The following is a 14654-nucleotide window of genomic DNA, read 5'->3' on the forward strand; positions in this document are numbered from 1 at the left end:
TCCTCCCTCCTTAACTTGTCTCATTAATCTAATTACCACGAACCATTACCCTGTTCAGATTATCATGTCTCGTGCATCCTTGCGTGTTTCTCACATCCCGCTGTCTGTGTCTCTCTGATTAAGTCACCCGCCGTCATTACTACTCCCCCATCAATACCTAATCTATCCATCGTGCTTTAGAATTACATCCTTTTTGTGACACAGAATTGATACCATACCCCGAAAAAAAACCCTGCATCGTCCCTTATCTATAACTCACAACCCCAAGCCTTGATACACATACTGGACACTATATTCCTCTCCTGTAACGACTGTTATTACATGGTTATTATCCTCACTGCGTCACGTGAAGCATGATTACTTATCATCCCCCTGTTGGCCCAGTGTGCGACGCAGGATTGCTCCCAACTCCATCATCCCGTCGAATCCTGCTCTCCCGAATGAGGATCCTTCCTGTGGTTGTCATCTACCTGGTCGGCCCCACTCCCCGCGACTCCTCAGCGTAACAAGCGCGGGGCCCACACAGCCGAGGCCCCGGGATGAGTAAGATCCATAAGTAGTTGTTTACGGATGTGTCCACGCGGATGTTCCCTGAAACTCGACCCAACCGCACTAGGCGGCACCGCGGCGCATGCGTGTCGGTGTGTGTGTGTGTGTGTGTGTGTGTGTGTGTGTGTGTGTGTGTATTAGTGCATTAAGTGAAGAATTATGCGTATGCGTGGTTGCGTATCTGGATATGTATGGATATAGTGTGTTATAGGTTACATACGTGCGTATATATATATATATATATATATATATATATATATATATATATATATATATATATATATATATATATTTCTTTCATACTATTCGCCATTTCATTTCCCGCGTTAGCGAGGTAGCGCTAAGAACAGAGGACTGGACCTTTGAGGGAATATCCTCACCTGGTCCCCTTCTCTGTTATATATATATATATATATATATATATATATATATATATATATATATATATATATATATATATATATATATGCATATGTATATAGACGTTAGATGTGAGTTGGGTGTTCAGCAAGAAGATACAGTGGTACAAAAGGAATGAACGTTAAGGAGAGATTTTTAGGGGGGCTAAGTTAAAGACATTGAGACGGTGATGATAAGCGATATGGGGGAATACGAACTGCTGGCAAGGAGCGTGTGGTCAGGAGCAGAAATGGATCTAAAAGATGGAAATTACTTACGAAGTAGCAGTGACAGGCCTGCTGTATGGAGCCATAACATTAGCACTGACAGCCACTGAAGAAGAGTGACTGGATGCCTTTGAAATACGATTGAAGAAAAGGAATTTAAACCTCTGGTGAGGCGGCCGTTGTGTAGAATAAAGGATACGAAGACCAGACTCCAGCAGGTACCAGGCCGTCTGAGATTTAGAAAAGGCAAGGTCGACGTGGTTTGGATTCGTAAGGAGGGTCGGAGACGGCAGAGTCCCCCGGGGAGGGTGTTGAGGACGGAGATGCGTGGGAGGACCCCAGTTGGGAAGACTAGGGACCAGGCGGGAGAGTCAGTGTGAGGGAAGCGAATAAGGCGATGCAGAGCCAGAGTCAGAGTGAATGGAGAGTCCGGGAAAGGAGCGGAGTGATAAGTCAAAGCTGTCATCATTATGTATATATACGAATATAGTACATACGAACGCGCACTTTCATAGAACACACGATACTTTCCAACAGCCAGGATTCGAACCCAGGACCTTTTGCATGATGTTCGAGAACGCTAACCGTTCGGCTATGATCGCCAGCACGTATGATAAAGGCCTGAAGAAGAATTTGATAAAGTGTATATGATTAAAGGAATTAGAAAAGAAAGAAGACATAGAAAAGAGATAATTGTACTTCTGAAAGTATATAAGCATTGCATTTGATTTTTTTTCAGAGATCTTTTATGAGTTCGTATATAATTGACCCAAAAGGTAAAAGGCATTTTCATATTATATTTACTTTAAGAAAATCTCGTATACAAACCTCTTCTCGCTATAGATTTGCATTTTTTGTTCAGTTTAGCCTAAAAGTCTTTATCACACGTATGTTATTGTGCAGTTCAGTGACCGACATGGCACGGGCGGCGACACATGCCCCATTCACTGGCCATCTCGGGTGACAGGAAGACAGAGGAAGTCGTTCCTCACGTGTCTTAACCCGGGTCAAGTATAACGAAGATGCTGGATGTTTCTGCAGTGAAATGAACGGCAGTGATCAAACGCTGGCCAAGGACAGCTGCTCCACCACGGGTGTACAACAGAAGAAATATTTCCTTGTTTTTATTCACTCATTCATTGAATAATCATTGTACAAGTTTATCTGTCAGGTGACGCATTTTTGGGAGGTTTGAAGTCCCTCAAGGAAGAGTTGCTTCCACGTAAGTCAAGAGCATCCTCAGAAGAATTATGAAACTCCTTCTTGTCTTCCTCCTCCTGTCGCTTGTCATGTTTGCGGCCTTGTTCACAACAGGAGAGCTGCTGCTCGGTGGCCTGACACACACACACACACACACACACACACACCTCCACCTCTTCCTCCTCCAAACGTCCTGAACTTTACACTTTCTCCTTTTGTATCTCACGTGCACTGGCAGCCTCCTCACCTCATGCAGCCGGGCTCATTCTTGTTGTCGGTTGTCTTATCGACAGCACGTTAGCGACCCGCCTCGCCATGTGACACTTAAAACCAAATGGAAGCCTTGCCCGGTAATAGATGCCAGAGATGTTGAGGATTCTTCAGCACTCGAGTGTCCAGTGACCGAGAGGGTTCAGTGGCATTGAAAATCACTTTGTAAAAAAGACATTGTTGTAATTTTCCTTCCTTTTCGAGTTTGTTTTTCACACCTTCTAAGTTCCTAGAGGTTTCCCTGTGATGTGATTTTTATCTATTGTTTTTTTTTCTCCCTCCGTTGGTCTCGAACTGCGCCTGGCCACCTACCGAGGTAGAGAGACAGACAAGACAGGCATAGTTTGACTGTGTGAGCCTGGCGTCACCTATCACCACTCATCATCTGGGTCACCACTGACCTTTAAAGTCACCCCCATGACCTCAGCACAGACTCCTCAAGTCAGCACAGCCCTCCCTCACCTGGCAGGTAATAGATACTCCACTTGATCCTTCATGTACGTCCAGGATACACCATCATCGTAATTGAACCTTCGGATGTCTGTAGGACTCAGTGGGATCCACCGGTATGAGTAGATGAGAAGCAACCGTCGAGGAGGACATGTGTGGTAGACTGAGGTCGCGTGTGACTCATGAAACAATCATTGTTGGTGGGTCTTATGTGGCCTTTGTGTACGTTGCCGTGGTCTACACAGAGACGTGGGGACGAAGGGAAAATCTTTATCCAAATTCCAAGCGAAGGATTTGAAGTGTCTAATGAGGTAAATTTTAAGCCTTCATTTATTTAGTTGTAAGTTACATCAACACACACACACCGCAAGTATTACAGAAAATGGTAGGTTGATGAAAGTAATTGATTTCATCAGTCTTTAATCTCTCATTTATCAGAGATGGATGTAAGACTCCACATATTTCCTTATTGTTAGATCCCAAACTTTGAAGCTCGAAAACTGGAAGAAAAACACAAATGAAAATGTCGAAATTGTGGAGGTATTAAAACTCACAAGTTATTGTGATTTTCACAACGTTGCTGGTAGTTGTTGGCTATATATAGAAATCTTTATCAACCTTGGAAGTTATTTCTTGCTGTGTGTGTGTGTGTGTGTGTGTGTGTGTTTGTGTGTAGTTCGGATCCCCTACAGCCTAGCAGAAAATTGATAAAACCTTTCTGTATCTTAGGTCGTCTCTCTCTCTCTTTCTTTCTCTCTCTTGTTCCATGATACGTTTCTGCAATTTCTCCTCTGTTGCCTCTTTGTTCTCTCATCAGACTGATGAAGCAGGTAATGAAGAGGAAGACTGAGACGAAGTGATGTATGATATCATTGTGTACAGCAAATGATAACTGATGAGAGAAGACAAGAGAATTAAATAGTGGAGAATGGGATAAAGGAGGGATATATATATATATATATATATATATATATATATATATATATATATATATATATATATATATAGAGAGAGAGAGAGAGAGAGAGAGAGAGAGAGAGAGAGAGATTCAAACCCCGTTTCCCCACTCACACTCGTGGAAGGTGACCACAACCCTCCTTCAGTGCCACCTGTATCAACACGCAGTACATCGAACAACCCCAGTGGTGGGTGGGTCACACGTCTCGGTCGACGAGTTCCACCTCACGTGATGAAACGCCTCGTAGAGTCACCAGTGTACGTGTACGTAGGGAAGTCCGTGCATGTTGCTCTGTGCTTATAGAGTTGCGGAACTCTTTGCCTCCTGGAGCGTTTCATGCACTCGTCAGATGGCTCCCACGAATGCTCTGAGGGGCCAGAGAGGAGGCTTCCTAAGTAGAGTTATAAAGATAAGAAAAGGTCGTTAGGGAATAAGGCAAGAAATATCGCTGGGAGAAGCGTAGCTGAGGATGAGAGATGCACCCACAAAGATCTCTCATATTAGGCGATTAAGCTGGAGCTTGGCGATGCGGAGCGCTTTAAGCTGTTGGCGATGGTGACGGATTGTGGCGGTCAGGGGCGGATGCGTGCGTCGGTGGATGGTGAGGTCTGAGGGCAAGATGATGTGGTTGGTGATGCAGAGGGAAAGATCGGTGGTGATGGTGAGGGTAAGATGAAGATGTTGAGGGATAAGATGGTGGTGACGGAGAATGGTGGTGATGCGGGGGAAGAAGATGATGGTGATGGTATTGCCGCTGTCAGAAGTGGGATGGTGGTGATGATGTTGGTGGTTGAAGACTCGGTGTTGGTGACGATTGAGAGGAGGACACGGTGGTGGCGATCCTGAGCTCAGCGACGTGGAGCGACGAGGAACAGAGAGACATTTTGCAGTGGTCGCGATGACGCTGGCGAGAGAAGAGCAGGGATGTTGGAAACCTGTTGCCTGTGTCGGGGACGCGTCCTGGAGACGATCAGGAACGTCCAGGTGAGATGCTGGTGAACGTGTGGCGTTCCTGTGGGTCATCTGGACACCCGAAATCTATTATGTCAATGGCCATCAACAGATCTCTCAACGGTTGGTGAATGGCCGCTCTTGTCTCTCCCCATTGATGGAGATAATAGTTACCATCAGTTGGGATGATGGGGTGGGGTAATAGAGCCATTGTTTGTCCAGGCCTTCAAAGAGACCTAACCATTGAGAAGTATAATGGATAGACATTATAAGTTGAAGGGAGTGGATAGACAGCGGTGTTGAGGATGGAATAATGGTGTTAGATAGATTGAACCTGAGTGGCGGCGGGAATGAACGTGATTGGTGGTGAAAGTTGGACACTTGTATGTGTGAGAATGGATGTGTGTGTGGTGGTGAGAACGAACCTCTGGGAGAGGATGAACCACTCTGGAGGACAGAGGAGAATGTGCGTGGTGGGGAGAGAGAGAGAGAGAGAGGAAAAATTGAATGAGGAAAGAAAGTGAAACAACTTAGAGAGAGAGAGAGAGAGAGAGAGAGAGAGAGAGAGAGGAGGTCATAGTGCGGATTAGAGGGAAGTAACTCGGTTGGGGGGAGAATTAAGAATATTGTGGGGAGAAGACAGGAACAACTTAGAGAGGGAGGAGAGAGAGAGAGAGAGAGGGCTAGCTTGATGGGGAAGGAAAGAGAAAGAGCAGAAGAAAGGAGAAATTCTGTCGGGGAGGAGAGAGCTATGATGCTGAGAAGGAGAAAGAAGTAACACTGTAGGGCGGAGTGAGAGAAATAACACGGTAGGGAGGAGGGGGTTGAGGTAACACGGAGGGAGGTAGAGAGAGAGAGAGAGAGAGAGAGAGAGAGAGAAAGAGAGAGAGAGAGAGAGAGGAGAGAGAGAGAGAGAGAGAGAGAGGAGTAGGATGGTAGGGGTAGGAGGGAGGCAGGAACATCTTAGTGGGGGGAGGAGAGAGGATATACATGGTGGTGGAGGTGACGCTGTTGGCGGCCGCAACAACTTTCACTATGATGTCTTGAGGGTGGAGACGAGTCGACGGTGGACGGTCGTGTTCCCAGTCCTTCCTCTCGCCTCACACCTGCAGCATCAAACCCCTTGTGTTAATATCTAACGTCCAGAGACATTTATTTTTCTATTTTGTATCGTTTCACCGGAATATATGGTTTCCATCAGCCTGAATAAACATTACTAACACTTCTCACAATATATAACACAGAATTATCACAAGTATAACTGTATTTCTACCCCTTGAAAGGTAATTCATGAACAAATACCTGTAGGTCCTCATGGTCACCCGGCGAGGTCGAACAGCAGCTGTGCCGCGCAAGACACCCTTCCTCTCTTGCTGCTCAGGAGCGACTGACTGTGAGTGGTCACTTGCTATTCACCTCTCGTTCAATGGCTGCCTCGGGGCGAAGATGTACCGCCTACTAGCATAATACAGCCAATCACGTGGGCCCCCTCTATCCAGGAACGGGTTTCCGTGGGGTTTTATGTTTGCGTTTGATATGATATACGATGTCTTGACATTTCATTGGTGTGAATGACACAAAACTTATTCGTAAACATCGCTTCGGCAAAACGGAGACACTCGCTTCAAAACGAGTTTAATACGTGCGATTTTTCTAATGATAGAAGGTGAGTGAGTGTTGGTTTGTGCGTGGGGTCGTGGTAGGGTCAGCCAAGGGGATGCTCTCGGGCTGCAAGAGTTAAGAGTTGCGATCTGGCCGCATAGGGGTTGGTCGCGTTCAGTCCTTGCTCTCCCGAGTCCCTCCGCTTCCCTTTCCTTGCAGTTGTGGCCCGGTCGTTCTTTCCTATTTCTCCCTCCCCATCCCCACCAACGAATAGATCAAACCCACAGTCTCGAGGCAGTCCGTGGCGGCCAGGGTGGGGCTGGTGAAGTAGCTGTCCCGTAGACCTTTGGCCCCACCTGCCCTAGCGATGACCTCATTCCTGGCGGTGGTGGGCACGGTCTAGTGGTGGCCCAGCAGATGCGTGGGAGCCTCTCCCCAGAGCACACGCGCTCCACATGTGCACCCACTCACCCGCGATACGCCCCGCGCACACACATTCACGCCGACGTACACAGCCTCGGTGCTCCTAGCGTTCATGTGAGATCCAGTGCACAGAACTTGATATCAACTGTGGCCCAGTGGTAGGGATCAGTGCCAAACATTACCTACGAAGGGGGGGTAAAAAAAAAAGATATAGAACGAAACCTTAAAGTGAATTGAAATGACCAGATAGCCAAAAGGCCACCAGCCTACCACAGTGATGGATTCCTTGAGCGACAAGTCCGACTGTGGTTTATTCGTGTCGCAACACCCAGTGATGTACAGTAACATGGTGTGCAAGGTCGAGAGCCCTAAGGATGTAAGTGACAGTTCTCCCAGTGTCACGCCGGGCCTGCCCTGCGACACCTCGGTGACCCAGCTGTCTGCGCCCCTCACCATGGCTACGGAGCAGGTCATGCCACCAGAGCAGGTCGTCAAGGTGAGTCCTGACTTAGGTAGATGCATGGGACACTTAGTGGTTGGATATGGTGCCATATAAAGCAACTTGGATTACTATCTAGGTGTGCATCGAAGTTCCTCACGCCCGTTGGATTATATCATTTCCTTGTCCATCCAGTGTCCCGTTTGAGTTAGGAGAGTGGTTGAAGATTGACATAGTACTCCAGTAATTAAACAATATCTCATCAATATCTGTATCGAATATCAGATGGAAGGAGAGGAGGGGAAAATTAACCATCATTTTGTAAGACGACTTTCAAATCAGATTTTCGTCTTCGCGTCGTGAAATATTTTGTGCAGAACGCAAGGTGAATTTAGTACTCTGGCAAGTACGTGTGAAGAACTCAGGAAGTGAAGGATGTGAAATCAGGAAATATATATATATATATATATATATATATATATATATATATATATATATATATATATATATATATATATATATATATGCGATAGACCACAATTTTCTTTCACTATTAAAACGGGGAAGAAAAAAATCCACTTCGTGTCACTAATACTTGTTTTCCACTCGTGTCTTCATGATGCAAGTCTTCTTGCTCCGTAAGAACTTCAAGTCCTCTTCAATGTGGCATCACACGACCAGTGTTTATCTTGTTACCAGCACCGTGATCTTCCACCACGGGCCGCGTATCTACACAAACCCCCCTGCAGGCAAGTGGGGACCTCGCTCGCCAGTTTGGCTCGCCCGCTGACGGCCGGCGGCTCCTTAATAGATACCTGGCGTACGTGTGGCGATATATCTATCGTTGTGGTGGTGGTGTTAGGAGGTCGTCGTGTACACGTCCCGCTGGTGCTCTGAGGCCGTGACGTGGCGGTGGTATGATTGGCTCGACGTGTACGTACGTACGTACGTACATCATCATCATCCAGAGGAATGATGTTTATTGTGGTGGTGCTTGTGCGGGTGTCATGTTGCTGACTATGTAGCGGTGTTTCCATGTACAACCCCAGTGATGTTGTATCGTGGACATCCCCGGGTTCGTAGCGGTGGCCCCCACTTTACAACCCCAGTGATGTTGTATCGTGGACATCCCCGGGTACGTAGCGGTGGCCCCACTTTTACAACCCCAGTGATGTTGTATCGTGGACATCCCCGGGTACGTAGCGAGGCCCCACTTACAACCCCAGTGATGTTGTATCGTTAGACTAACCGGTCCGGGTGCTTATTTTTTTTTTCTTTTTTTTCTTATCTCCTCTAATGCCGATGTTTGCTTTTAAATGACCACAGTAAAGTGTCTACTGGCAGCTCAGATGTTTACCTGAGCTGCCGCCACTGAACTTCTTGGTAGACGAGCCATAGTCATCCTTGGCTGCCTCTGTAGTCAATTAAGATATCAAATGCTACTTTGCAGTTTACCGTCTTATCTTTCGTAGTTTTTCAATGCTTTTGGTGGAGACGAAAAGTCACTCCTGCAGGACCGTAAAATGCGGATACAGCTTAAGACAGAATGTTATGAGACTGGATATTATCAAAAGAAAATTGTATGTCTATTTATCTATCAATATATATATATATATATATATATATATATATATATATATATATATATATATATATATATATAAATATATATGTATATATATATATATATATATATATATATATATATATATATATATATATCTTTCTTTTCTTCTTTCAAAATATTCGGTATTTCCCGCATTAGCGAGGTAGCGTTAAGAACAGAGGACTGGGCCTTTGAGTGAATACCCTCACCTGGCCCAGTTCTCTGTTCCTTCTTTTGGAAAATTAAAAGAAAAAAAAAAAAAAAAAAAAGAAATGAGTCCACGGGGAAAATGAACTCATAGGAATACCTTGATCACGCGCAAAATTGTGATGCTTTCCAATACATACATACATACATACACACACACACACACACACACACACACACACACACACACACATATATATATATATATATATATATATATATATATATATATATATATATATATATATATATATATATATATATATATATACCGACTTGACTGCATGCCCAGCCAGTCAGGTACATTTGCACGTGCAGTATCCATAAAACCATACCTCCATCCAGACGTACAGGACACGCACTATGGACCAAACAACCCCGCACTCGCGGACACACAAGGGAATCACGTGCGGAAGGGGGGCGTCAATGGCACTTTAGGTCGCTAGTTATTGTAAGCAATACAAGTCTGTAAACTATCTAAGCCATCAGACAACGTCGGAAAGTGAGATTTGCCTCCAAGACAGACGATTTCCTAAATTGTGATTGTACCTCTGAATCTGGAATGTGCTGCAGGGAAATGGTTTCCGGGTTTTGTAAGGACAGAGGTATTCTATATATATATATATATATATATATATATATATATATATATATATATATATATATATATATATATATATAAGATATCATTCAAACCCTAGAACCCTGTCTATAGACCTCCTACAGCCCCAAGCAGGAGCAGGGATAGTTGGATTCCTTTGCAGCGTGAAGTTCTCCCAAAATATTTTGCTGCACTCATTTCGACTGCTGGAAATGATACATCCTTGTCGGATGAAGAAAAGAATCTCGCTCTTGGTGTTATCTTTTGCATGCCGAGTCCAGAAACACACACACACACACACACACACACACACACACACTGTGAAAGAAGGTCTCAATATTGATAGCATCTGGGAGGGAGTAAACTAAAGGGATCTGTGTGTGAGATGGGGGTAGAAATTGCCCGTAGCCTATCGCCACCGTCCCACTGCAGGAGAACCATAAAGGAGACAAACTATCTATTGAATGATATTAGAATCGTATTTAGGTACATGAATGAGGCAACATTCAGCATCCTGCTCACGTCCTACATTAGGCGAAGACAACGAGATGCCTCTCAGAGTTTGGTTACTTACACTTACTTAAAGCACAGGGAAAGGAGGAAAGAGGTCTGGGATTCACCCACCGTGGAAGACAGAACAGTAAGAGGTGAGACTTGAATCACAACCTTTTAAGTTTTTAAACCTGTTTGACGAAGGCAGCGGTGAACACTTCTTCGAACGATGCAAAGATAGAACATCCAAAGGCCATAACTTGAAATTAAGCAAGAGGCCTGCTAGATAACTCTTAAAGAAGAAGTACTTTTCATAGTATACGAGTGGTGAATGAGTGGAATAAATTTGGGTGATGAAATTGATAAATGCAGACAGCATACAAGGGTTTCAGAGGTTGCATGACAGAGTTCCGGAGATGAGGGACCCAGCGAGTGTTCAAATCCTTCACCGTAAGATCCAAATTAGTGGTTACACACACACACACACACACACACACACACACACACACACACACACAAACAGTACTTGTTCATCTGTCTCTTTATTTTGATTAAATACATATTCAAACAGACAGACATTCATTTTGTCTTTTCGCTTACGAAAACTCTGAAGCGCAGTTACCCCCAGGGTATGTCACAGATTCAGAAATGCTGTCATTGCTCAGGAAATCACGGGAAATCATCCACGAATTTTGAGTGCAGTGCTTTGGATGGTTTACAGACTCGCGTTGCTTACAATATCTAGCGCCCTAGAGTGACAGTGAAGCCATCGTCCGCACGTGATTCACGTGTTTACCTGTAAGTGCAGACTTCTATTTTCCGTGCGTCCACTGTACTCCGAGGTGGTAATTTCTTGGCATGATATATATATATATATATATATATATATATATATATATATATATATATATATATAAATATATACTCATTCCTATGAGTCCACGGGGTAAATGAATCACGATAAGTTCCCAAGTGCACTTTCGTGTAATAATCACATCAGGGGAGATACAAAAAAGAAATATAAGTCAGTTGATATACGGCGAAGAGACGTAGCTAGGACGCCATTTGGTAAACAAGTGATTGTCCAAGACAGACAACGAGTGTATCATATATATATATATATATATATATATATATATATATATATATATATATATATATATATATATATATATATATATATATTAATTTATATGAGCCCACGGGGAAAATGAAACACGATAAGTTCCCAAGTGCACTTTCCTGTAATAATCACATCATCAGGGGAGACAGAAGAGAGAAATGTAAGTCAGTTGATATACAGCGAAGAGACGTAGCTAGGACGCCATTTGGTAAACATGTGATTGTCCAGGACAAACAACGAGCTTATCATAAACTTATTATGTGGACAAAAAGGGGAATTGTTTGCAAATTTTAGCAATAATAAAGTTATCCAATTTGTATAGACCTTCAATAATGTTAAGATTATAATTCTTCGTGTATTTGATAATAGAAGATTCAATGATATTTCTCGTGGTACTGGAGTTAGAGTTAATAACTGGGATGGCATTACTCCAGTCAGTACAATGATCATAATTTTTAACGTGATTAAACAAGGCATTTTATTCTTGTCCTGTTCTAATACTATATTTATGTTGCTTAAGTCTAACAGAAGGTTCCTTACTAGTCTGCCCAACATGAAATTTATCACAATTTCTACATGGCACTTTATAAATGCCCCCGGGAGAAATTTCTGGTGAGTTCCTGATTAAGATATTCTTAATAATATTATTGTTACTGAAGGCAACATTTACATTAAAGGATTTAAGCAACATGGGAAGTGAAGTAAAATTATTATTAAAAGGGAGAACTGGAAGATTCTTGGTGTCAATATCACATCGCTATTATAAGGCGATCTGAACTCAGGGTTCATTTCCACAGTATCGATGAGACAGGTGAAGGTGATTCAGAGGCACATGACGTTCATCCTCAGTACATCCTCGGGCTGATGGAGGTCAGAGCTGTGTGTTTGGTGGTATATATGTCCCGTACAATTACATCTTTGTCACACCACAGACAAGGACGGCTGGTCGCACGAATCAGCCCCTGAACAGACACACACACATTTGGTTGTCCTGTACAGAACCTCATCTGCTTCACCTCCCCCTTCCTCGGTCTCTCTTATCGTCTCCCATCCCTTCCTTAGTCTATCCCATCACCTCTCACTTATTTGTTCCACCCTCTCCCATTACCTTTCACTAGCTTGCTTGGTCTCTCCCATCAACTCTCACCACCCTGTTATTGACTCGTCCCGACACACCTCTCACCCTGTATCTCTTCACTTCTTTTCATCTCTCTCTCTCTCTCTCTCTCTCTCTCTCTCTCTCTCTCTCTCTCTCTCTCTCTCTCTCTCTCTCTCTCTCTCTCTCTCTCTCACACCATTCTACCCCCACCCCGCTAACCAACCACTTTCACCGAATGGTTCTCCTCCAACCCCCCCCACCTTTGGGTACGGGGAGGGGGGAGGGGACGACACGTCTGTGGCCGCTTCCGTCAGTGAGGGCCGTCAGCGTGGCTGGCTGTGGACGCGTTCGAGTGCAGTAAATACATCGGTGGCGCCGAGGGTAATAAGATATCTGATAGTAGACAAGGATTTCAGTTTGCTCAAGTCTGCTCTGAATACGATCGATCCCGTCGTGTGGTAGAAGAGATTAATTTTCGTCTTATAAATGCGTTGGATGTCTTTTTTTTTTTTCCCCCCTCGTAGCCTTTACCAAGTGGAATGGAGCAGTGATCAAGCGGTAGATTCATTGCAGTTAGTGAAGGATCTCAGATACGGAAGAGCGGACAGGAGTATACAGGTGAACACATTTAGGTGGTCATAATGTTATCATAAGGAAGGCTTAGTTAAAGAAGACATCCTGAAGGGCCGTGTACCAAAACCTTCGAGAGTGATATTGACGCTCAGTTTACCCACGGCTATTGGGTAACCATCTTCCTTTTTTATGTAGTAAAATGAAGCTTTCTTTTATTTACATTTAGTATACTTTGTGACGCTGTCTCCAGCGTTAGCGAGGTAGCGCAAGGAAACAGACGAAAGAATGGCCCAACCCACCTACACACACACGTATATACATAAACGTCCACGCACGCACATATACATAACCATACATTTCAACGTATATATACATATACATACACAGACATATACATATATACACATGCACATATTCATACATGCTGCCTTCATCCATTATCCCTGGGGACAGGGAAGGAAGAGTCCTGTCCACGTGCCTCCTGCGTATCGCAGAAGGCGTCGACTGAAAGATGGGCTGCAGCGGGAGGATTGGAATCCTCCCTCCCTGTATTAGTACTTTCCAAAAGAAGGAATAGGCAGGAGAAGCCAAGTGGGGGATACTTCCTCCAAGGCCCACTTGTTTGTTCTTGACGCTACCTCGAAACATACTTGAGAGAAATATGATAAGATACAGGCAGATAGATAAATAGATAGATATAGATAGATAAATAGATAGATATAGGTTAGATATAAATGGTAAATGATATTGCTTATGCGACACAGTGACCTCTTTTATGGGACTGGGCTTCAATCAGCAGCAGGGTAAGGATGAACTCTTATATAATGAGAATGTCCCCGACGACACTGTACTCCTTTTCATCCTCTGACGATGACACAGCCTCCTCAAAGGCGACTTTTCACTCGCGCTGTAACAACATACAGGCAGGGGCCAAATGTATATATATATATATATATATATATATATATATATATATATATATATATATATATATATGCTAGGTGGCCATTAATCAACCAGTCCACACCTGACTTGGCTATGGGCCAACTTCACACCTCAAGACACGAACCCGGACGTGAGCAGTACTGAACACTCTTTAATGTTCTCACTACATCATCAGGAAACTTGGATTAACAATTATTGCTACAAATAATTCACCGTTACAGGGAATTGGATAACAAAATTGTATCATATTCTAAAGATATCAACTACAGATCACCATCTGAAAGATTGAATATCTTATCATCTCAGTCATGATTTTGTCTCGTTATCACCCTTACCTTATCATGGCAACATGTTGGTATAGTGATGTTATCAAAGAGTTATTTTTTTTTTAATATGTATCGACCTGTGTTAAGATATGTCAGTCGTCTACAGCCTTCTACTTGCATTTTTCATGCTCAGAATATTTTTCACACTTATTCAAAGTATGACTTAGGTATAGAACTTTTTTCTTCACACTCGTTTGATGACTGAATGGGTATA

The 14654-nt window shown here is 43.6% G+C and overlaps 1 protein-coding gene across 3 annotated transcripts in view; it reads left to right on the forward strand.

Annotated features, from left to right (window-relative positions):
* The window catches only part of LOC139747260 (uncharacterized), a 292326-nt gene that overhangs the window by 143336 nt on the left and 134336 nt on the right, over positions 1-14654 (forward strand). Inside the window, exon 1 of one of the 3 annotated variants that reach the window (XM_071659352.1) lies at positions 6663-7525. The exons of 1 other annotated variant lie outside the window; for it this stretch is intronic. In XM_071659352.1, the coding sequence (XP_071515453.1) occupies positions 7307-7525 (219 nt within the window). In that variant the 5' untranslated portion in view covers positions 6663-7306. Of the gene's footprint in view, positions 1-6662; positions 7526-14654 lie in introns of those variants that run through there. One more of the 3 variants, XM_071659353.1, reaches the window with a different exon arrangement.

Source organism: Panulirus ornatus, chromosome 68 (genome assembly GCF_036320965.1).
Source record: "Panulirus ornatus isolate Po-2019 chromosome 68, ASM3632096v1, whole genome shotgun sequence".
Taxonomy (NCBI): Eukaryota; Metazoa; Arthropoda; class Malacostraca; order Decapoda; family Palinuridae; genus Panulirus; species Panulirus ornatus.